At 40.2% G+C, this 21,338-nt stretch overlaps 1 protein-coding gene across 2 annotated transcripts in view; it reads left to right on the top strand.

The window, feature by feature from the left end:
- tbc1d16 (TBC1 domain family, member 16) overlaps positions 1-14,593 on the top strand; it is a 25,178-nt gene extending 10,585 nt beyond the window's left edge. Inside the window, exons 4-12 of one of the 2 annotated variants that reach the window (XM_037688359.1) lie at positions 2,069-2,263; positions 2,389-2,536; positions 2,640-2,804; positions 3,461-3,609; positions 8,169-8,303; positions 9,153-9,339; positions 10,651-10,830; positions 13,684-13,830; positions 14,306-14,593. In XM_037688359.1, coding sequence (XP_037544287.1) covers positions 2,069-2,263; positions 2,389-2,536; positions 2,640-2,804; positions 3,461-3,609; positions 8,169-8,303; positions 9,153-9,339; positions 10,651-10,830; positions 13,684-13,830; positions 14,306-14,593 — 1,594 coding nt within the window. Of the gene's footprint in view, positions 1-2,065; positions 2,264-2,388; positions 2,537-2,639; positions 2,805-3,460; positions 3,610-8,168; positions 8,304-9,152; positions 9,340-10,650; positions 10,831-13,683; positions 13,831-14,305 lie in introns of both variants that reach the window. The other variant, XM_037688358.1, reaches the window with a different exon arrangement.
- The last annotated feature ends 6,745 nt before the right edge of the window (positions 14,594-21,338 follow it).

The raw sequence follows: 21,338 nt of genomic DNA, 5'->3' as shown, positions 1-21,338 counted from the left end.
ACTAACAATACACTAAATTAATAATACACTAAACTAAGAATACACTATACTAAGAATACACAAAACTAATAATACACTAAACTAAGAATACACAAAACTAATAATACACTAAGCACCAATAGTACAAAACAATGCGCCAAACAACAGCAGCATGAACATGAGCCTGTGAGAAAAACGGTGTTAAATTTATAAATGTAGTTTAACTTCTCTGTAATTTTCTTATCTTCTATTGTTAAAAAATATCATTAGTCAAATTTTCCCAACTCGACATTTTTCTGACCACTTTCCAGCATTCGCCTGCAGTGCCCACATCACCCTCCTTTTTGTTTTCAGCTCTGCCTCGACTGCTTTTAGGGATTAGCTGAAGGACCTGGAAGTCCCAGGAGGCCTGTGGCATTCTGTCCCGGTTCTCAGGGTGACCTGGCAGCTCGTTCCTCTGGGGTAAAGCCTCGTGTATTTAGAGGGACGTGTTATGAAGGGCCTCAGGGCAGGTTGATCTCATCCTGGCCTGGTGGGACGTGCCGGTTACAGCAGCTCGACTCCATCAAAACAGCTTGTTTACGGTTTTACAGTTGATGTCGTGTGGGATGGTAAATGAATCAAATCAGCTTGTTAATACTGACAGATGTTCATAACTGTATCGATCTCATGTTGGAATGTTACTCTGTAAGTGATCCCTGCTGTAATGTCAAAAACCAAGTGCTTTTCTGCCCTTTTAAGTGCTTCAAGCAAGGAAAGGGGGAAGTAAGTGGGCTTGAGGCCTTTGTAAACACTCCTAACTTGACAGTCACTGGGGCTATGAAGACAAGACTCCCTCCATATTTCATACCGCTTAACCGTCTTACCAGAAGAACTCTCCTCGCCTCTCTTCCTTTCCCCAACCCATTCTCAGCAATCTGGTTTGTGGCGTGATACATGAGACAGAGCGCAGTAAATCACCAGATAACATAAGGAAGCTGTGCAGCCCGGATTGATCAGCCTTGTTATTTTCCCATCTGCTAACGGGGAAATGATTAGCCAGACGTGACTGATTCAGAGTGGAAAATATCAAACCAGGCCCGCCTTTCATCGCAGTAAAAATCTTCTGTGATTGTTGCAACTTTAAACACAGAAAACTGAAAGGAGCAAAAATGAACGCTAAAAATGTGACAAATTCGTGTTTTTATGAATTAAATTTGTTTTTTTATGTTGCTGATTCAAGATTACGGATTTATTTGTTTATTTATTATTAAATCCCCACATAGTTTACAGTTTTAAATTGCTCACAAGTGTGTTTCACCGTAAAGAAGCAAAGGGTCATTTACTTTTCTACTTCTCAGATGTCAAGGGAGTTTAACCCATTTCTCTTCCTCCACGTTAGCATGTCTCGAGACGTGTTTGAGAGTGCAATATGGTCATTAGCTATGGTCCAATCTCTGTGCACGTGCGTGTGCATGTGAGACAAACATGTGGAGCATGCCTGCAAGTGAGATTCTTAGAATGAAGAAACCACAGTGTTTTTGTTGAGCTTGCACAATTTTGTTTGCATGTCTGTTTGTTTTCTGTGTTTTTCTGCATGCTTCTCTGTATTTTTATGTATAGTGTGTGTGTGTGTGTGTGTGTGTGTGTGTTTGTGTTCTAGTTCTGCAGCAGAAGAACCCTCAGCTCAGGTTTCAGTGTGCCGGGAACAGTATGCTTGCCATGGGGGAATGACAAGGGAAATTGGATGGCAGACAGTGTGATTTGTGTGTGTACAGATTTGTGTGTGCATGTGTGTGTGTGTGTGTGTGTGTGTGTGTGTGTGTGTTTGTGTGTTCAGTAGCCTTCGTGCATTCCTCATATCCTCATCCCCCTGGCGGGATCTTACAGACACACAAACACCAGCTCATTCCTGAGATGAGGATTTATTTGAACGATTATCTGCTGCTTATTTTTATATTTAATTCTCCACTTTAAAGACTGTGAAGAATGAATTTTTACAAAGTTCTTGACGTTGAACTGCTTTCACCTTATAGAATATGTTGAACTGTCCCTTTAACAAAAACTAAAATCTAAAATTCAAATAAATTCTTGACATTTTTTTTAGCAGGGAGTTATGCGAGGAGTCCATGAACCACTCTGTTAGCTCAGCATCCAGTCTGGACAGCCACGCCCACTCTGAGAGCAGCAGCCAATCACAAGCCACGCGGTGGGAGGAGCAACAGAAGCTACTTGCTCTGGAGCAGTTGTGCGGCGTTTTCCGGGTGGACCTGGGTCACATGAGGTCGTTGAGACTCTTCTTCAGGTCAGCGAAAAGTGGAGTTAAAGGTCACGAGGAGGTCATGAGGGCTGCCTTTGCCCTGCTTTTGTGGCACGTTGTTGTGTTTGTCAGGAGTGATGTTTTGGTCATCATTCATTGTTTTGTTGCAGTGATGAGGCATGCACTAGTGGCCAGCTTGTGATCGCCAGCAGAGAGAGCCAATATAAGATCCTCCACTTTCATCACGCCGGCCTGGACAAGCTGGCCGAGGTCTTCCAACAGTGGAAGTGCTGCAGGGAAACTCAAATTAAAGATCAGGTAGGTGGGCGGGGCTTTGTCTTTCTTTTTTTTTTTTCAGTTTCATTAAAAGATTTGTTCCAACAATTTTATTTTTTTCTTCCCGTTTGTAATTTCCTGTCAGGTGTCAGATGAAAAGTCTTGCATGCAGTTTTCCATCCAGAGGCCGACCTTGCCATCAGCCGAGACCCACCCGGAGGAGAGGCTGTACCGACGGCTGGACGTCACCACCTGGCTGCGTCACCTCAACCACAGCGGACAGGTGGAGGAGGAGTACAAGCTGCGCAAGGTGAGGCTGTGCACATGTGGATGAGTCTACACTCTTGGAGGGACGGGTACGAGAGTGCATGAGTCAAATCGCACCTTTAGTCATCACGCTAGAGGATGCACTATTTTCACGACAAGAGTCGCTCAACGCTGCACAAGAAAACAAAAAGTGTTCATTCGACAAGTCCTGCAAAAACCGTGCTTCTGTTTCTGCAACTTGGCCTTTACCAAGAAAACATCTTGCTCACAGCCAAACTGACGCTGACTCATTACAGAAGGACGGTAAACACTAAACTGAGTCAATTCCAGACAGCTGAGGTGACTCAGAGCGCTGCGCTGGCCTGGAGTAACCATTTCAATATTTACAGAGAGACGTGCTGATTGAAACTGAACGTTAGACGCTCTGGACCTGGCTTTAGATGACTTGAGAGAAACGTGTGAAACTGCAAAGCTTGACTCGCTGAATAAACACTCTTTTGTTTTCCTGTGCAGCGTCGAGCCAAGCTGGAAATAAAGCGCCCTCTGTCATTCAGAGGAGCTGCGTCACCTTCACCGCTGTCTGCACGTCGTGTTTGCAAACACTTCTCTTCTCGCAGTTATCAGCTGTGGCCCTTGTTTGCCCTCTGAACGCTCCCTTTGTGCTCAAAGTATTTGTCCCCCCCGCCCGTTCCTCACCAGGCCATCTTTTTCGGCGGTATCGACCCATCCATCCGTGGCGAGGTGTGGCCCTTCCTGCTGCACTACTACAGCTACGACTCCACCTCTGAGGAGAGGGAGGCCTGGAGGCTGCAGAAGCGCGCTCACTATCACGACATCCAGCAGAGGAGGTGGGCTTCTAAAACACCCCAATGTGATCAGAATATGACTCGGCTGTTGTTGAGAACATCTGTGCCGCTAAAGAGTAGTATGAGTGAGTAAAAATCACTTTGATTAAACAGTCTGAGACGCAGCGGTGCTGCTCGGCTCAGTCAGACGGCAGATAATCCGTCACGCGGCCGCAGCAGCAGCTGTCAAACGCTCACTCAGTCAAACATTAAACCATATGTGAGTCTGTTGTGGCTTCTCATCGCAGGCGCTGAGCAATCAATACACACAATCAGAGAAGTGTTAAGGGGAGGTGCCGGGTGTGATATAAAAGGTCTCTGGAGAAAAAAACATGTCAGCGCTTATCAGATCAGACTCATCAGCAGGATGGGGGGGGTGGAAAGCACAGCTTTGGTATGCACGGACAAACACACATCCGAACAGACCCAGGAGTTTTTAATATCTCCATCCTGCCACGGAAAGGTTAATGCTGCACATAGCTCCACACGTTCTGTCGCTCTGACTGTAATGAAGGTGATAATTGGACAGGTTTCATCTGGATGGACTACTGAGTACAGCAGAAGGTCTTAACAAACGCAGGTAATTAGTCCTTGTTCTGACGCTTCAGCTGGAGCAGCCTTCAGGGCCACCAGTTGATCATTAGGAGCAAGGATGGAACCCTGTGGCTCGGTTCCACGTCCACTAACACCCCCGTGTCCTTCACTTAGCAGGGATAACTAAACCGGAGGGGCTGTTGTTATTAAAAATGGTTTCTGATTGCACAGAAACTACTTGCTGTGTTTAATTCAGTTTATTTATATAGCGCCATATCACAACAAAGTTGTCTCCAGACACTGAACAGAAACATTCACGTTCATAGAAAAGCCAATTAGTAAAGTTCTCTATAGGAAGCCAGCAGACACGTTGAATATCCCACTCTCCCATCCTGAGCAAGCACAGTGGCAACAGTGGAAAGGAAAAACTCAGTTTTAAAAGGAAGAAACCTCCAGCAGAACCAGGCTCAGGACAAGCAGCCATCTGCTTTGACCGGCTGGGTTGAGAGGGACAGGAAGGAGAGACAGACGAACACAGAATGTTAGGTCCAGATATAGGTGCACATGTACCCCTTATTGGAAGAAAGACAAAAACACATGTCAAGGATAGAAAAAGATAATTACAAATACAAAACAGGTTGAGCAGAGTAAGTAAAGAAAGTAGTTTAGTGAAAAGATGTGGTCAGTTTGTCCTCCAGCAGTCTAAGCCTAAAGCAGCATAACTAAGGGATAGTTCAGGAAACCCAAGCCGACCCTAACTATAGGATTTATCAAAAAGGAAAATAGACCAGTTGTAAAACTGGACAATGTGTCAGCCTCACGGACAGAAACTGGAAGTTGGTTCCACAAGAGAGGAGCCTGTTAACTGAAAGATCTTCCTCCCATTCTGCTTCTGGAAACTCTAGGAACAACAAGTAAACCTGCAGTCAGAGAGCGAATTACTCTGTTAGGAAAATATGGAACAGTAAGAGCTGTAATATAAGGTGGAGCTAAATTGTTGTGTTCAGTATAATTATAATGAATAAAGAGGCAGTGAAAGACATAAATATAATGACTTAGTTACATTTTATATTCCTTAATAAAGCTTTCAAGTTTATTGTAAAAAGCTAGACAACAAATGCATAAGAACTGTTTTAGTTGTGTGAATTTACAAGATTCATTAAGATAAAATCTGTCTTGTAGTCGGCTGGAAGACAAAGTCTGTGTATTTTTGCTGAAATGCTAAAGAAGTCTATTTTAGGTTAGTTTTACTTGTTGAAAAGGAAGTTTCTGCTCTGCCCATCAGTTCCTTTTCTTATAAATACATCTTGACAAATGTTCAGAGCTAAGCTGCAGCCTCAGTTCTTCAAAGTTCAGATTTCACTTTAATTAGTTTTTGTTTTAATGGTCTGCCAACACTTTAACTTTAAGCTACAGCTGAATATTTGCCTGTTCTTTCTTTTGAAAGACGCATATTTAAAATAGTTTTCATTACATATGCTGGCAGATTGTTCACTGATTGATATTCTTATTTTGACATAGTTATACAAATAAGAAGTATAAACTTGTATTTTGCCAACAGCTTTATGAGCATTTGCTCTTTGTGAATTTGCTGTAATCAAGCTGAAAATGAAATTGTTCTCAAACACTTGTTGAGTTGAATACAAAACTGCAGTTTTGAAGCAGAAACAGCCTCAGAACGGCACATCCTTCACAGGTTTTGGAAGGTTGAAACGAATCATTGTTGCCAAGTTTGTCTTTAATTAATTTGTCCTAAGTTAAATATTCCCTAAACGTCCAACTTTTTTATAATTATAGCTGGAGTTGAGCTCATTTTCTTTGTGGACAGCAAATGATTTTTGTCTCATACATTCAACTTTCCACACCTGCAAAAATAACCAACAGATGATGTGAGGAACATGTTGTCATTCTTTATTTTTCATTCAACAAGCTGTTCTGGAACTGAACTTGGCCTTTGAATAAATTGCCAGTTCTGCTGAAATATATTCAGTTTGTTAAAAAGTGAATCCAGTTCCTGCTATTCTTTATGTGCACGTTCATCCGTATGTCCAGAAGACCTCAAATTAATCTAGATCCTTTAAACTCAGATTAAACTAGAGAAATTGAATTTCCTGCGAAAATACAGTGTGAATGCTTAATGCTGAATAACTTGCTGGAAAACAGCTGAAAATAGCTATAAAAACATGCTGAAACGTAGCTGAAAATAGCTATAAAAACATGCTGAAACGTAGCTGAAAATAGCTATAAAAACATGCTGAAACGTAGCTGAAAATGTAGAACAAGCGTAAATCAGCAGGAGAAAGCAGAAATAACATGAAAGTTGAAATGAGGGCAAAAAAAATGTGGAATTAGCTGGAAAAGCTCATATTAGCATAAAAAAGCTAAATATTAGCTGAAATAACTGAAACTAGCAGAAAAAAGCTGAAAGGGGCATAATGAGTTGAAATCAGCAGAAGTAATTTAATTAGGCTGAAAGTAGCAAAAATTACCATGAAAAACTTGAATTTATCTGAAAACAGCTAAAATTAGCTAGTAATATGCTAAAAAGCTAGCTGAATATATAAAACAAGCTTAAATTATAATCAGAAAGCAGAAAAAACACGTTTACCCAATTAGGCTTAAAGAAGCAAAAATGAGCACCAAAAGGTGGAAATTACCTGAAAAAAGCTGAAATTAGCATAAAACATCTGAAAATTAGCTAAAAAGCAGAAAGAAGCTATAATTACCAAAATGAAGTGGAGAGAGCACATTTTTGCAGAATTAGGCTGAAAAAAGTTTAAATGAATACAACTAAAGTGCAATTAGCTGAAAAAGCTAAAATTAGCATAAAAACAGCTAAACAGCAGCTGAAAAAGCTGAAACTTACAGAAATAAGCTGAAAGGAGCATAAGTTGAAATGGGCAGAAAGAAGTTAGAAGAAGCACAAAAAAGTTGTAGTTGGCAGAAAGAATCTGAAAGGAACACAAAACAGCTGAAAAAACAGCTTAAATTAGCTGAAAGTAGCTGAAAACAGTTTAAGTTTGCACAAGGAAGCTGAAAGAAGCTGAAGCAGAACAAAATGTGAAAGAAGCAGTAAAAGGTTGTAAACAGATCTAAAGATGTGAAGGTTGTAAAATGAGCTCAATTCAGTTTCTAGGAGGGAAAAAAATGTCAGAGAAGGCTAAATATTTCAAAAAGCTAAAGTTGCACCAATACCAAAAGTCATAGCAGGATTGTCCTGAATGAGCTGAACGTTTTGATATGATTTGCTGAAATGGCACAAAAATTGTGGAACAAGAAAGATGCTGAAAAATATACGGAGGAAAAATGAATCACAAGAGCGTGAATGCTTCATGAACATTCAGACAAATGTTTAAAAGCTGGGTTTTGTCACTGTGAACGACCTGGCTCTGAAACATTCAGATATTTTCATAAAATATAATAAATGTATCTGTTTTCTATGTGCTGTTTATATTATTAAATCTTCAGCCCCGATCGGAGACGGGCAGTCGAGCTGTGCTTTTCAGCTGTGACGGTTGCTAACCCCCCAGAACCATTCAAACATAAAGTGATAAAAACACGTTCCAAACTCCTGAGCAGCGTCCTCCAGAGGAGGAGAACCGCTCGACGGTGGCTGGGGAGGGTCCAGCGATACAAACACCCGGCGCTGAAACTAAACAGTTTCGTGGCGTTGCATCAGGTGTGCGTGCGTTATTCCTTCTGGGGCCTCGTAGAAAACAAACAATGTTAATTAAATCCCCTCTGCTTGTTAGGACTTGAGTACATCAGCACCGCGCACAGAGAACATTGTTAATGTACTCAAAAACATGTAGAGGGACAAATGGGGGGGCTTTACGGTTGTGGTTTTAGTCCCAGAGGAGCACTTTGGTCCACTTGCCCACCCCCCACATTTGCAGCTTTACACCAGAGGAGCCTTTCCATTACTTTATGTGTTTGGGATCATTACTGTGCAGAAAAACAACCGTAAACTCGCCTCCTGTTGCTCCACAGTTTTGATCAGCTCGGGTTCTGTTTGGTTTTTGTGTCAGATTGTCCATGAGCCCCGAGGAGCACAGCGAGTTCTGGAGGAAGGTCCAGTTCACGGTGGACAAAGACGTGGTCAGAACGGACCGCAGCAACCAGTTCTTTAGAGGAGAGAATAACCCAAATGTGGAGATCATGAGGTCAGATTTCAGATGCATTGTCTTTTCTTTTTTTTTTGGTCGCTCTTTAACCTCCTCCTTCCTGCTCGACACACCGTACCTGCAGTATTAATTTTAGATTCTGGGGGAGCCTCAAATGGGTTTCATGCTTTATTGACTCTGCCTAAGCCTTCTGACGACTTTTTGATGCATACTCAGAGTTAATGGCTTTCTAAACGAGGGGCAGGAGGATTTAAATAGCGCATTACTTCAGCGACTCGTCGGAGCTCCTGGTATTTGTCTTGGAGTTCCAGCTTATAAGTGGGACAATATTAGAGCTGCACATGTGCACGTTCAGATCTCTGACTTCCCGTACATCTCTCACATCTGTTCCTGATGAATCACACACACTTTAATCTGCCTCATACAGTTTTAATTGTGCTGTTTGAGCTGGCATCTTTGTGTTGCACGCTCGTAAAAATCATCAAATTTTAACCCTAATGCAGCAGCACAACAATATACTGTCCTCTGGGTTTTGCTTGTGTTTATACGGTACTTATTAATGCATGAAGGCTGCCAGGGAAGTTCCTTCAAAGTAGTGCACGTCTCAAAAAGAAAGAAATTGTTAATTAGCTCCCTGGTTACCAGCAAAGTTGTCATAGCAACTGCTAAAAGAGAGATTGTTGCATTTTTGGGGGGTATTAACACAATCGCCGAGACACAAGTTGGCACATACAGAGTTTGGGTGGCACTTTCTCAGGGTTTTCTAAGAGATTTTTATTAAAGATGTTCACAGTGAAACGTTTAGGATTCTGCTTAGCCCACTTAAAGCAGAAGTGTTGTCAAGATGTTCCAGCAGCACTAAGACGTCTGTGTTTGTTCTGCCCTCAGGCGAATTCTGCTCAACTACGCAGTGTTTAATCCCGACATGGGTTACTGCCAGGGCATGTCCGACCTGGTCGCCCCGCTGCTCACAGAGATCCAGGACGAAAGCGACACTTTCTGGTGCTTCGTCGGCCTCATGGAGAACACCATCTTCATCAGCTCCCCGCGGGACGAAGACATGGAGCGGCAGCTGGTAGGAGGACATACTCTGCATCTTCAACTGAGGAGGATGAGGAGTTGTTGTGACTGGTGAACAGGAAGGAGGGGGTTTGGGTTCTTGGCAAGTGTACGGTCAATTCACTTCAATTCATTTTATTTATATAGTTCCAAGTCACAGCAGAAGTAATCTCAGGCTACTGAACAGAAACATGCGTATATATAAAAATAATTTAACATTATTTGAGGAGCAGACTGCTTTGAGTTTAACTCCATCACAGACTCTCATCTTGAGCAAGCATGAAGGCGACAGTGGAAAGGAAAAGCTCCCTCATGAGGAAGAAACCTTTAGCAGAACCAGGCTCAGGACAAGCGGCCATCTGCTTCGACCGGCTGGGTTTGGTAGGAACAGATACACAATGGCAGGTCAAGAATCACATGTTAATATAGAAATAGTATCAAATGAAAACTATTCAATTTTAGCAAATCATTTAAAGAAATGAGGTCAATTTGTCCTCCAGTAGTCTAATCCTATGGCAGCTTAACAAGCCAACCCTAACTATAGGATTTATCAAAAATGAAAGTAGACCAGTTTTTAAACTGGACAATGTGTCAGCCTCACGGACAGAAACTGGAAGTTGGTTCCACAAGAGAGGACCCTGATAAGTGAAAGATCTTCCTCCCGTTCTGCTTTTGGAAACTCTAGGTACCACAAGTAAGCCTGCAGTCAGAGAGTGAAGTGCTCCGTTAGGAAAATATAGAACAATAAGATCTCTAATATAGGATGGACCTAGGTTGTTGAGAGCTTTGTAGGTTAGAAGTAAGATTTTGACAATGGGTGTCCACGTGAATAAAACAGTTGTTTTTGTTTTTTTGTTGAAATGAAATGTCTAAACTGTCATATATGTGAGCTTTTTAAAAGCTGTTTAGCGTATATCTTACAGTCCCTAAAACAATCGTGTAAATGCTACAATTATCATATATCTGGCAACACTGGTCTGAAACGTTCCCTCGCAGATGTTTAGCTCTGACCGGTCAGTTGATGGCAACACGTTCAGGATTAGATCTCTACATGATGTCACTAAGTGAAGGAAGAAATTACTTTTTTTTTTTTTCTTGATTACTACAACTCAAAAACAATTTTTTTTTAAATATTTGATTATTTTATGTAAAAATTCCAGCTTCATATTTGGTCATCTCTTTACATGTACAAATAATGGAAAAAAATAAAACGAGTGAAGGGCAAACGGCTCAGACATTATAACCCATCCTGCAAAATGTAAAGCGTATCTGTCCGACTCGAACCACCACGCTGCAGAGCACAAGAAAATAATTTCTCCTCCTGCAGATGTACCTGCGGGAGCTGCTGCGACTCATGCTGCCACGCTTCCACCAGCACCTGACCCGGCTCGGGGAGGACGGGCTCCAGCTGCTCTTCTGCCACCGCTGGGTTCTGCTGTGCTTCAAGAGGGAGTTCCCTGACACGGAGGCCCTGCGCATGTGGGAGGCCTGCTGGGCACACTACCAGGTCAGGACAAAGTCCAAACTGCTCCTGTTGCATATACAAGTTCCAAAGAAGAGCTTTGCATGCTGTGGTGCAAGAGGAGGATCCTGTTTTAATACAGTTCCAGGATTGTGCCGATTCTTTTCTGACAGCAGACTTTTGTTATCCTAAGCAGCTATAAATAAACTTCTTAGGTTTTGAAGAGATTTATTTGTTTTAAGTTTGAATTAATATATAGTCTTGTTTTAATCAAGGTCCAGTAAACTTTTAACTGCATTTAGTTCCTCAAACTACCATCAGTAGTTGAACATGTCTTCTCTCTGAGGCTCAAACGTCGATGTCTTGTCTTCTTGCCATCTGCTGGATGTTCAGATCTTCAGCTGCAGGTGCAGATGGAGGAGATAGAGTTTGTGTCTGTGTGAAGCCTTGGTTTCAACTGTTACATGAAGCACATACGCTATAAACAAAAATGACTGATTAGTATCAAGATTTGTCTTTGAAGAAGAGGTGCTCTCTGATCTCCTCGTATGGACTGTTTAACTGACACACGGGGTGTCAGAAGGTGATGGTTGTGAATAACAATGTTGGTGCGTTCTTAGAAATCTTTAAAAGAGCTTATAAGTAGAAAATGAGCCGTACACGGCGCTTAAACGGGGCTTGAAGAATTATAGAGTTGAGTTGAACAATAAGTTATAATAATGTTTTAAATCTAAGCGCACTATCCTAATATATGTTGTATTGGACAGGTGTCTCCACAGAGGACATTAGAGGAGCTTTAGTCAGAGTCACCTTTGTCATTTCACCAAAGCTCAATGAAATTACATTACAGTACAGCCCGTCTAAGTAAAATACAAGCAATCAGATATGGGGAGACGGAAGTGTCTGAGGCTGCGACCTCATGGGAGGCGCTGCCCTTTTCATTTAGATTAAAAAACAAAAACACAGGGGAAGAGGAGGTATAAAAAAAATCTTATCTCACACTGTGTTCTAGATGGGACACAGTGTGAGAGTTACAATAAAAGCCCCAGCACAGAAATAGCAACATACTGATGACATCATAATATATGCATGAGGAAGGCCGACGACGGCGGTGAGTTTGTCCGTAAACACTGCCAGGTAGTTCCATAGTCCTGATAAGATGGTGCAGTGTCTATCAGACAGCTCAGCTCTGGCACAGGTCTACAGATGTCCTCGGGAAGGGAGCGGGTAGGAGAGGGGGGAGCAGAGCTTCTTGTTCACATAACATCCAGAAGAGTTTGGGATAGTTGGCCAATTCAAGGCCGACACTGGGGAGCCAGCTTCATTTAAGCAATTAAGCTTTTTTTTTTTGTAAAATCTTTAAGTCTGGAATGTTTGAATCCTGTTTTTGTCCTTTGTATTCATGTGTTTCATGTAACTGTAATAATTGTCATGCCTAGGCCTGTCACGATAACAAATTTTTCCGGGCGATTAATCGTCTCAGAAATTATTGCGATAAACGATAATATTGTTTGAAATTTGACAATAATTAGTCATTCTTGTCAAATTCATGTCATTTGTCACACAAAGCTTTTAATAAAAAAATCAGTAAACACGTTCTCAGCTTCTTTTTGCAGAGAAAAACAACTTTTTACACGAAGGCACGGGTTTCAACCGTGAATTTTGGAGCTTCGAAAAGACTGAAGTCGTCCCCCCCAAGTTTGGCCTGTTAGCTTAGCTCATAGCTTAGCTTCTCAGCGTAGCTGCTTTTAACCTTCCAAAAACATGATTTTGGATGGTAAAAATGGATTTTAAAGGTAAGAGAAAGGGAGGGGTCAGTGAAGAGCACTGGAGTTGAGTTTTTTGTCATCCAGTGTCTTCAGTAGAAAGAGAGAGACACGAAGAAACAATAAAGCAGATAAATGGAAATGAGGTTGATCATTTTTATTTATTGTGTGATTAATAGATTTATTGTTTATTGCAACAGGCCTAATCATGCCCCAGATTTCTTTACGTCATTGAAGGTAGTATCTGCAACTAACGAGGGAGTCCCCAAAATGTCTGAAAACGTTAGTGGGGCTCACGGATTTGTCTCTTGAGTTTTCAAAATGGTAAAAAAAAATCTGCAAGTTTTTCTCTCAAATTAATCGTAGTTGTTGCTGGCCTCACAAACTCTTCTCGGTTAGATTTTTGTTAACATCACTTGTTTTAACACCTGCAGGACAACTTTCTAAAGACAGAAAATGTCCAAAGCTACAGTCCTAAAATCCGGGTCTACAAATGACTATTAATTAAAAAAAAACTAGTCCAAATCTATCCCAAAAGTGTTCTCCAGTAGATTAAAGTGAGTGGAGATGGGTTAAACAATAATATGCACAGTCAAAAACATAGTTCTGGGAGCAAAATAGTGTGATTTTTGAATATTTGCTGCTCATAATGTGGCCGCACGGCTCACTGGTCACGAACACTCAGAATTCAGGGAGGCTACAGAAACTGTACCTTTTTTATTGCAACTTGCAGTCACCAACCAGCCCAGAAAGATTCTACCTTCAAGCAGTTTTTATATTTTCTGCAAATGTATGAGTTATTATGTGCTTTATATGAAATATGTATAAACACTTTTAGTTTTACATAAATAAGTCGTGTTCAACACCAAATTAAAATGTTCCCAAGTTGTTGTAAATCTTAATATTTACACTTTACTTTCAGTCGTAGATGCACATCAGTAAAATGAACTTTAGATAGATGTATATATGCTTTTTTATTTAATTGGAATAATTTGGTAATTAATTGTTTAATGGTTTTATTGTTTATTTTATTGTTTATTGTTTGTTTTAAATGTTTTCTATAAATTAAGTTGCAGCAGTTTATTCAGTCATTTTGAGTTATTTTAATCTCCCCCACTTTGTGTTTTTGCAGACGGACTACTTCCACCTGTTCCTGTGTGTGTCCATCATTGTTCTGTACGGAGAGGACGTGATGGAGCAGCAGCTCGCCACCGACCAGATGCTGCTGCACTTCAGCAACCTCTCCATGCACATGAACGGGGAGCTGGTGCTCCGCAAGGTACTGTTGCAGAGGCATTGTCTTTATCCTGAGCCTCCAGCATCTGCAGCTCTGCAAGCTAAACCCTTATTTTCAGAGTTTCTTAGACTCCAGCTGTGTTTCTATTGATTTAGTCCAAACCTTGGATCAAGGTCCTGCTGTAAACCACCCTCAGAGGCCTTGAGCTGCTGTCAGACCGTGCAGAGGATTAATGATCTTCATCTCTGCCGTAGCGCCCACTCTCTCATCTTTATTTATGTTGTGTTTGTGCCGCTGCAGTCACAGGCAGCGCCTCTCCGTTAGCATGCACCTTTTTGTTGTTGCGTCCGTTATCTCAGAGCAAACATTCAGGCTCTGAAATCCACGGGACTCTGACCTTGACGGTTAGCTTTTAGCTAAGAGCCAGAGCTGCTGACTTCTTCTAAAAGCTCCAGTGTGCTCTGTTTGTATTTACTGAAGCCTCTCCCTGTTGTTTTGGTTCACTGTGTTCCTGTAGGCCCGCAGCCTTCTGTACCAGTTCCGCCTCCTTCCCAGGATCCCGTGCAGCCTACATGACCTTTGTAAACTGTGCGGCCCGGGGATGTGGGACAGCCGCTACATCCCCACCGTGGAGTGTTCAGGCGAACACCCAGACTCGCAGAGCTGCCCCTATGGAGGCACCGCCACTCCTCAGAACTCCTCGCCCTCCCCGTCGTCCTCGCCCAACCACACCCCCACGCCTCCACCCGTCAGCAAGAGGGGCTCCAAAAAACGAGACATTTTCACATTCAGGAAGCAGTCGTGAGGTGGATACTTTTCAGAGAAATGTTGGGGTTTCTGATTCTCCACTCCTCCTTATTCCCACTTTCTTCACTCCTATTTTTTACCATATTACTGATTTATTTATTTTTTTGTCACAGGACATTTCCATGGTGCAATGTTGAACACTGCCTTATCAGAACGTTGTTTCAGAATGACATGAATCGGCTTGCTGTCGGACGGAACAGGAGCCGAGAGGCTGCTTTCTTCTCAGAGTAAAACAGACGAATCACCAGCCGCCGTGTTGGTCCGGAGCTCCTTCAGGTTCAAGTCTGCTGCTGGCTCTGCCGGCGGTGGGTCACATCAGGGCGACCTCGGGCCTTTCAGACTCTATTGAAGGGTCAGAAACAAACTGGAAACGTGAAAACTTGAACGTTTCAAAGCGTTGCTGCGTTCTCGCAGAGGAAGAATCGTGCGAACATCAAATTCCATCCGAGCTGGACGTTTTCGACATGAAATCTCAATCTTTGGTGTTATCTAAGAAGGGATGATTGATCTTTTTCTGTTTTATTTCATTTATTGTTTTTAACAAGTGGACGTTTGCATTCATATCAGCAGTTAGAAATATTTAGCAATATTATCCTTGCATGAGCAATTCTTTGCATAAAGATTCATGTATTTGTTGTCAAAACAAACCCTTCAGCCTGAACCAGAGTGCAGAATGTCACCCCCCACCCCCTCCATATGTTGTCATGGAAACATCAAAAATCACTTTTTGGGCAACAAGAGTGTTAAACATTTACACATTAGCATCATAAACTATCAAATGTCCGTGTGTTGGTTGGATGTGACACCAGTGTTGCCAAAGAGAGCTCTGGTTCTGTTTTCATCCTGAAATCAGTCTTCTTCTGTTCTACTTGAAGTTTCACTCTCAGCCGTCGCCGGCACCGTTTTGTTTTTGCACTCTTTTTACACTTAATGAACGACAATGCACTCAGAGCTGATGAGTCCACATGAATGTATGCTTTTGCTTCTTTTCACGTCACATAGACGCAGTGAACTCTTGAACCTCTCCATCCACCTGGTCCTCTGAAGCCCCCGTGATTGCTCTAGTTTCTTACAGAAGGTGGAGCGACAACACTGTCGCTGTTGTATTCATAAACTGTATTGTGGTAGTTTCAGTCTTTTGACGTGGGGCTCGACCTCAGGTTGGAGAAATGGTTGACTTATTCCTCCAAACAGATCAATGACCCATCTGCAACAGCTAAGATAATATTTATTCATAACCTATCTTCAGAGCCCCCACTTGAAAAGATCTGAACTATCCCTTTAAGATCTGCACAGCCTGTGTCACAGGTCTGAGAGCGTATGGGGACAGCAACACCTGCAAAAAGCTGCTTTAATTTCAGATTGTGTAGCATTTTTTCCTGTAGTCAGCATCCAACAGGTGACTCTTTCTAACTTCCTGCTTCTTGTAGATCAGGAAGTAAAATGAGCCACAAAGTGGGACAAACACTTGAATGTGAACACATGAATTCATTTCACTTACACTCACATTGTTTACACAGAAACTGTTATTTACAGGTTAATTTCTGACTGCTGCTTCTTTAATGGAGGAGTATGAATTGTCCTGAATGTTGCTGTTTTCTATGTTAATGTATCGCCGCACAAGTCACAGTAAAAAAAGAATGTTCTTATTACTGTATTATTAAAAACAACGCTAACAACCACTTTTCTATCTTAATTTTGTTTTTATAAATGCAAACGTGTTCCTAGAAAACATCAGTTTGAAACTGATTGCAAATAATTAGATGTATTTTAGAAACAAACTTAAAGTTTTTTTTTAACTAATTGTGAGTTCATTCTGCAGAGATATTTTATACTGTCAGTTTGTTTTAAGTCACACATTTCTTAAATATTAAATTAGTTTACGGAGTTAAATTTATCTTAATGAATAAAACCTTCAGTTACTGAAATGTGACATAGCAGCGAGACTTCTGTAAGTATAACTAGAGAACTTGCATTTTCTGTGAAAACGCAGTGTGAATGCTTATTGTAGAAGAACTTGCAGAAAAACAGCTGAAATTACAGTAGCTAAAAACATGCTGATACGTAGCTGAAATTGACGAACAAGCCTAAGTTGGCAGAAGAAAGCAGAAAGAGCACATATTCTCTAAATTAGATTTAAATAAGCGGAAATGAGCACATAAAATATGAAATTAAGCTAAAAACGCTGAAATTGGAAAAAGAAAATTGCTGAAAAGTAGCTGAAAAGGCAGAAAGAAGCTTATATTGCCAGGAGGAAGGAGCTGAAATGAGATTTAAAAAAAGTGGAATTAGTTGAAAAAGCTTAAATGTAGCACAAAACGGCTAAAAAAAGTAGCTGAAAAAGCTGAAACTAGCAGAAAAAAGCTGAAAGGGACTGAAATAGGCAGAAATGAGTTATTTAGGCAGAAAGTTGCAGAAATGACCAAAAATAACTAGAATTTATCTGAAAACAGCTGAAATTAGCTGAAAATGTAGATCAAGCTTAAATTAGCAGAAGAAAGCAGAAAAACATATTTACCCATTTAGACTGAAAGAAACAGAAAAGAGCACTAAAAAGTGGATATTGTTTGATAAAAGCTGAAATTAACAAAGAAAATGGCTAAAGTAGCTAAAATTTTCTAAAAGAATCTTAAATTACCAGAAGAAAGTGGAGAGTTTAATTTTACTGAATTAGGCAGAAAAAAGATTAAATGAGTGCCAAAAAATGTGGAATTGGCCAGAAAAGCTGAAATTAGCATAATAACAGCTAAATAGTAGCCAAAATAGATGAAAAATATGAAACTTGCAGAAATAAGCTGAAAGGTGCATAACAAGCTGAAATTAGCAGAAAGAAGTTAGAAGAAGCACAAAAAAGTTGTAGTTAGGAGAAAGAATCTAAAAGGAGTACAAAACGGCTGAAAAAAAAAACCCAGATAAAAGTAGCCGAAAAAAGCTTAAATTTGCACAAGGAAGCTGAAAGTAGCTGAACCAGAACAAAATGTGAAAGGAGCAGTAAAACTTTGTAAACAGATCTAAAGATTTGAAAGATGTAACATGAACTCAATTCATGTTCTGTGAGGAAAAAATGGCAGAAAAGGCTAAATATTTCCAAAAGCTAAAGTTGCTTCATTACCAAAAGTCATAGCAGGATTGCCCTGAACGAGCTGAACGTTTTAAAAGATTAATTCTGTTTAAATACACTAGGAGTGAGGAGAGACACTGAAAGCCACTTCAGAGCTGAAAACTGTCCTCACAGAGGAGATGGACCTTGGAGAGAAATCGGTGAGAACAATCTGCAGCTGCTGCAAAAAGCTTCTGACCAGCTAAAAACCATTACAGTTGGTGAGTGTTGCCGTTTGTTATTGCAAGGTGCAAATAGTTTGATCCAGTTAACTTTTTACTTCACAACACAAAAGCCTTCGTTGATGGTGTTCAGTAGTAGGTTTCTATATAATAATTAAATAGTCCCACACACACACAAATAGTTCCTGTACATTACTTTATGGAGCAGTATAAACGCAATCTGAACCAGAACTGTGATAAATAATTATTATACTCACATTAATCCCTGCTAATGAGAATTACAAACAAACAGCTTTAATATAATGGAATTGGGTCTCAGCTGCAGGATATCTCATGAAGTGGTAGATAAATTTAATGAAACTTGAAGTAATCACTGGATGTTCATCAACTGATGAACTTTAGAGTCAACCTGACGGTTGACCAACTTACCTGAAAACAACACAAAAATATCTACAGTTCTGTCAGTTTCACTGATGAGCTAAAGTTGTGATCATGCATATTTTCAGGGTTTGATCTGAACGACTACTCATTTCTTGACAAAATGATTTTAGTCTCAAACTTGAGAATTGGAGTGAAATGCATTCAATGTTTTTTTTTATGAATATCAAACACTTCCATTTGAAGTCAAACCATGATTTGTGTTAACTTTTATTTTTGCTGTGCACCGGAGGTTCAAGAGTGGAAAAAGTCTTCAGTAATATTTACACAACCACATCTAATCCTCTTAACTGCAGGCACGCCCGCAGAAAGAGAAACGGCCACAGAATCCTGAGAAGCTGTGCTTTTAAATGAGCTGTATATATATATATATATATATATATATATATATATATATTAAATTGGTTGTTTTAAAATAAAGGGATGATCATGTAAATGTAGTCCCTTTTTAAACAGCTGCGTCAGGTTGACGTTTGTAACAACAATGTCTAAAATGTGTAGAGTAAATCCAGCTTTTGGGTTTGATTTTAGACAAATTCTCCCATCTAAAAAGAAAAAGTAACTTTACTCATTGTGGCCATTGGTGAGGGGAAACCCAAAGACCCAACAATAACTTGAGAAGTTGCATTTCCTGCGAAAATGCAGTGTGAATGCTTATTTCAGAAGAACTTGCTGACAAACAGCTGAAATTGGCTTAAAACATGCTGACGTAGCTGAAATAGAAGAAAAGCCAAGTTAGAAGAAGAAAGAACACAAATTTGCTGAATTACGTTTAAATAAGCAGAAATGAGCACAAAAATAAGCAATTAAGCTAAAAAAAAAAAACGCTGAAAATGGAAGGAAAAAAAGGCTGAAAGAAACAAACCACCACAAGGAAGTGGAAGGAGCTGAAATGAACTAAAAAATGTGGAATTAGCTGAAAAAGCTAAATTTAGCACGAAAACAGCTAAATAGTAGCTGAAATAGCAGAAAAAGTTGAAACTAGCAGAAAAAAGCTGAAAGGAGCCCAACAAGCTGAAATTAGAAGAAAGAAGTTAATTAGGCTGAAAATAGCAGAAATTACCACAAAAAACCTTGAATTTATCTGAAAACAGCTGAAATTAGCTAATAAATATTTAAAAAGTAGTTGAAAAGGTCAAACAATTAGCAAAAGAAAGCAGAAAAAAACATGTTTGGTGAAAGAAGCAGAAATGAGCAATAAAAAAGAGGAAATTATCTTAAAAAAAGCTGAAAAGTAGCTAAAAAAGCAGAAAGAAGCTTAAATTATAAGAAGGAATTGGAGAGCATGGTTTTGCTAAATTAGTTGAAAATGCTATTTGCATAAAAATAGCTAAATAATAGTTGAAATAGCAGAAAATTTTTAAACTTGCAGAAATAAGTTGAAAGGAGCTTAACATGCTGAAATTAACAGAAAGAAGTTAGAAGCATAAAAATGTTGTAGTTAACCGAAAGAGTCTAAAATGATCACAAAACAACTGGAAAACAGCTAAAATTAGCAGAAAGTACCTAAAAAAAGTTTAAATTTACACAAAGAAGCTAAACCAGAACAAAATGTGAAAGGAGCAGTAAAAGGGTTGTAAACATTTCATTTTACATCAGGGAAAAAAAAGTGGCTGAAAAGGCTAAATATTTCTAAAAGCTAAAGTTGCTTCAACACCAAAGTCATAGCACCCTTCTCCTGCAAGCGCTGAATGTTTTGATACATGATTTCTTGAAATTAAGCTTAGACTAGAGGACAAATTGACCTCATTTCCTTTAATGAATTATTAAAATTGAACAGTTTTCATTTGATACTATTTCTATCTTAACATGTGATTCTTGACCTGCCATTGTGTATCTGTTCCAAACCCAGCCGGTCGAAGCAGATGACCGCTTGTCCTGAGCCTGGTTCTACTAAACGTTTCTTCCTCATGAGGGAGTTTTTCCTTTCCACTGTCGCCTTCGTGCTTGCTCAAAATGAGAGTTCTGTGATGGAGTTAAACTCAAAGCATACATGAATGTTTCTGTTCAGTGCCCTGAGATGACTTCTGTTGACTTGGCGCTAATTAAATAAACTGAATGGAATTGAATTGAAATAGCACAAAATTTGGGCCGAGATGGGATAGAGACAGGGCAGCCGACCTGAGACCCAAAAGTCCCAGGTTCAATTCCCAGCCATTCCCACATGTTGTTGTGTAGAAAAATGGATCACAATAGTGTGAATGCTTCATAAACGTTCACACTATTAAAGTAAACATTTCTGAATATGGACTAGATTTCATCAAACTGTCAGTGCAGAAATATTTCTGCACCTGACTCACTCTGGAACCACCAGCATTCATGTGTTGCTCCGAGCGGCCACGTGAAAACATTGGCAGGTGCCTTTCTTCTTTCCCCGAGAAAGATGGAAAAGATGAGACGTGGACTCCTTCCTCCTCACGTTCCAGTTTTCCGATGAGCTGTGCATAAGGCATCCCAAACAATCTAAATCTTACCTGCCTCGGCTGCTTGTCGTGGCTCTTTGACGGCGTGTGACTCTTCAGGCACGTGACAACCATCAACTGCCTGGTGCTGACAGCTGTGGAGATGCCATCAGTCCTCATTATCAAGTGTTTCTGAGTAAGAAAAATAAATAAAAGCAAGGAAGTAGTCAGGCTGACAGGTGCCTTTAGGGACTGACTGGTAGTGCAGGTATTTTAATCTTTGTGATGTTAGCAATATACAGTAATGCTTCAAGTATTTTTACTGGAACATTCAGACACATGACTAACCAGTCTGTCAGTTTTCATCCCTGCCGAGTTCTTGTTTTACTCTTCTACTTTTTTTTTTTTTTTTTTTGACAGTCTTTACAGTAAAAGCATCAAAGTTCACCATAATACTTTTTTGTTTACCGCCCATCTTTATTCTTTGGACAGACGTCGTCCTGAACACAGAACACAAAATAATAAAATAAAATACTGAAACAAATTGAAACTCTAAAAATACCATGGGGGGAAAAACAGAAAGGAAGAAATAAAAATTCAACCCAAACATCCATCCATCCT

Source organism: Nematolebias whitei, chromosome 15, assembly GCF_014905685.2.
Source record: "Nematolebias whitei isolate Nwh7 chromosome 15, NemWhi1, whole genome shotgun sequence".
In the NCBI taxonomy this organism is placed as follows: Eukaryota; Metazoa; Chordata; class Actinopteri; order Cyprinodontiformes; family Rivulidae; genus Nematolebias; species Nematolebias whitei.
The sequence above is the reverse complement of the archived record's forward strand: the minus strand, read 5'-3'. Positions and strand labels throughout refer to the sequence as shown.